This window comes from Buceros rhinoceros, unplaced genomic scaffold (genome assembly GCF_000710305.1).
Source record: "Buceros rhinoceros silvestris isolate BGI_N320 unplaced genomic scaffold, ASM71030v1 scaffold2274, whole genome shotgun sequence".
Lineage (NCBI taxonomy): Eukaryota > Metazoa > Chordata > Aves > Bucerotiformes > Bucerotidae > Buceros > Buceros rhinoceros.
The window spans coordinates 60,688-62,367 of record NW_010408594.1 but is presented as its reverse complement, the minus strand read 5'-3'; the positions used below and the strand labels follow the sequence as shown (position 1 = coordinate 62,367).

Here is a 1,680-nt window from a genome sequence, read left to right as displayed (position 1 = left end):
TAGGGAAAGGGAGCTTGACCTAAGTGTCACGGGTTTGTGACAGTTTTCTTCCTTCTTTTTTCTTAGTTCTGTCCAGTTTTCTTCCTAGGCAGCCTGTCTCTTTCTTTGTTGTCATTCCTCTTTCCTAGTCTAGATTAATTTATAGTAGCTTAATTCCAAATTGTCAATTGTATTAATGCTTTGCATTTTCTCTCTTTGGATTAGGATTAAGCAGTTTTAATTTCCTGTTATCTGCAAACCAAGCCCCTGGTGCTATCGGCCTGGCTGCGAGCCCATTACCTTCTCTCAGCATCCCCTGCGTCATGATGCCATCAGCAGCCCTGGCTTCCTTCCCTGTCGTCTGTTCTTCTGCAATCACCAGTCCTCTGTCCCCAGTTTCCGATGGCTCCTTCTCAGCTGGCACCTCAATGAATTTCAGTATGTCTGGCCTGGCATCAACGGCACCCGTTTTCATCGGCACCACAACAGTGGTCACCCCCAAGGTCTCACCCACACCTTCAGTGGATCCCCAGCAACCATCTCACTCCACTCTGCACCTGAATCCTGAGCTTGCAAAATCTTGTGGTGCTGTTAAACTGGACTCCCCTGTGTGTATGGGGCATCCGGTGACCCTTCTGAAGCTGCAGCAGGTAAGGGTGAAAGGTGGTTGAGTGACAGTGAGCTGTGCCTGATCACTGGGCCTGAAGGCAGCTTGTGCTGCGGGCTGGTGCTGGGGTGTCAGAATGGTAAGTTGGCCTGCTGGGAGCTGGTGTCTTCCACTTAGCTTCTGTGTCTGTCTGTAGTGGTGGCAGGGATCACAACAGTGTCAAAGACATGGCCCAGCATAGCATTTCTAGCCCTGAACAATGAAGTGGTGAGTTTTAAAAATCTTGCAGGAATTTTAAAAATCGTAAAGGTCTTAATCTTCAAAAATCTTACAGGAATAGCAAAAAAATCATGTTACAGGGCTTTTTCCCCACAGAAACCCAAGACAGTATTTTTCTCCCCATTTAACATGATCATGATGTGTCATGCAATGACTACGGAAACACATTAGGTGAACAGGAGGATTGTTCATCATAGTTCAGGAGTCAGCTAGCTGCAACACTTCTCAGGTAGTAGTGTCCTGGGTTAACTCCTTAGCCCCATTCTGATTTCACTAAATAATGGAAATCTAATAGTAGCATCAGAACTGGGGGAAAACAATGATTCTTATAGGTTTTGTTGATCTTTTTCATAAAGATATGTTTTAAAATTACCATAGAAACAGAATTTTTGAGTAAAAAAAAAAATAAATTCAAAAGTGACGGAGGATTCGTTTATCTGAAGTACATTAATGACATAAACCAGTCACGTCATACCATGTTAGCTGGGTCTTTACAGGTATTAGTGGTGACATTTTGGCACTGCTTTAGCTTATATTCTTAAATCTGTGATTTGTCTTCCTATTGTCTAATGCAGTGACAAATAGAGTGAACTTCCGGAAGCTTTGAGTGTTACTTTATGATTATCTTGTTTGAGCTTTAGAAGAAGTCTGAAGTAGAGGCTGGTTGGCAGCCAATCTGATTACAAATACTAACATTAGAGGTTACAGTAGAGTGGCATTTAAAACAGAAGTGGCTGGGATTTAGGAGACTAATTTTTGATCTGTTTTGATCTAATGAATAACAAAAATGAGTAAAACATCAAGGAAGGGAAAGA

At 42.5% G+C, this 1,680-nt stretch overlaps 1 protein-coding gene across 1 annotated transcript in view; it reads left to right on the top strand.

The window, feature by feature from the left end:
- Positions 1–1,680, top strand: part of E2F7 (E2F transcription factor 7) — a 14,621-nt gene that overhangs the window by 12,393 nt on the left and 548 nt on the right. Inside the window, exon 10 of the mRNA XM_010134900.1 lies at positions 205–629. Coding sequence (XP_010133202.1) covers positions 205–629 — 425 coding nt within the window. The remainder of the gene's footprint in view (positions 1–204; positions 630–1,680) is intronic.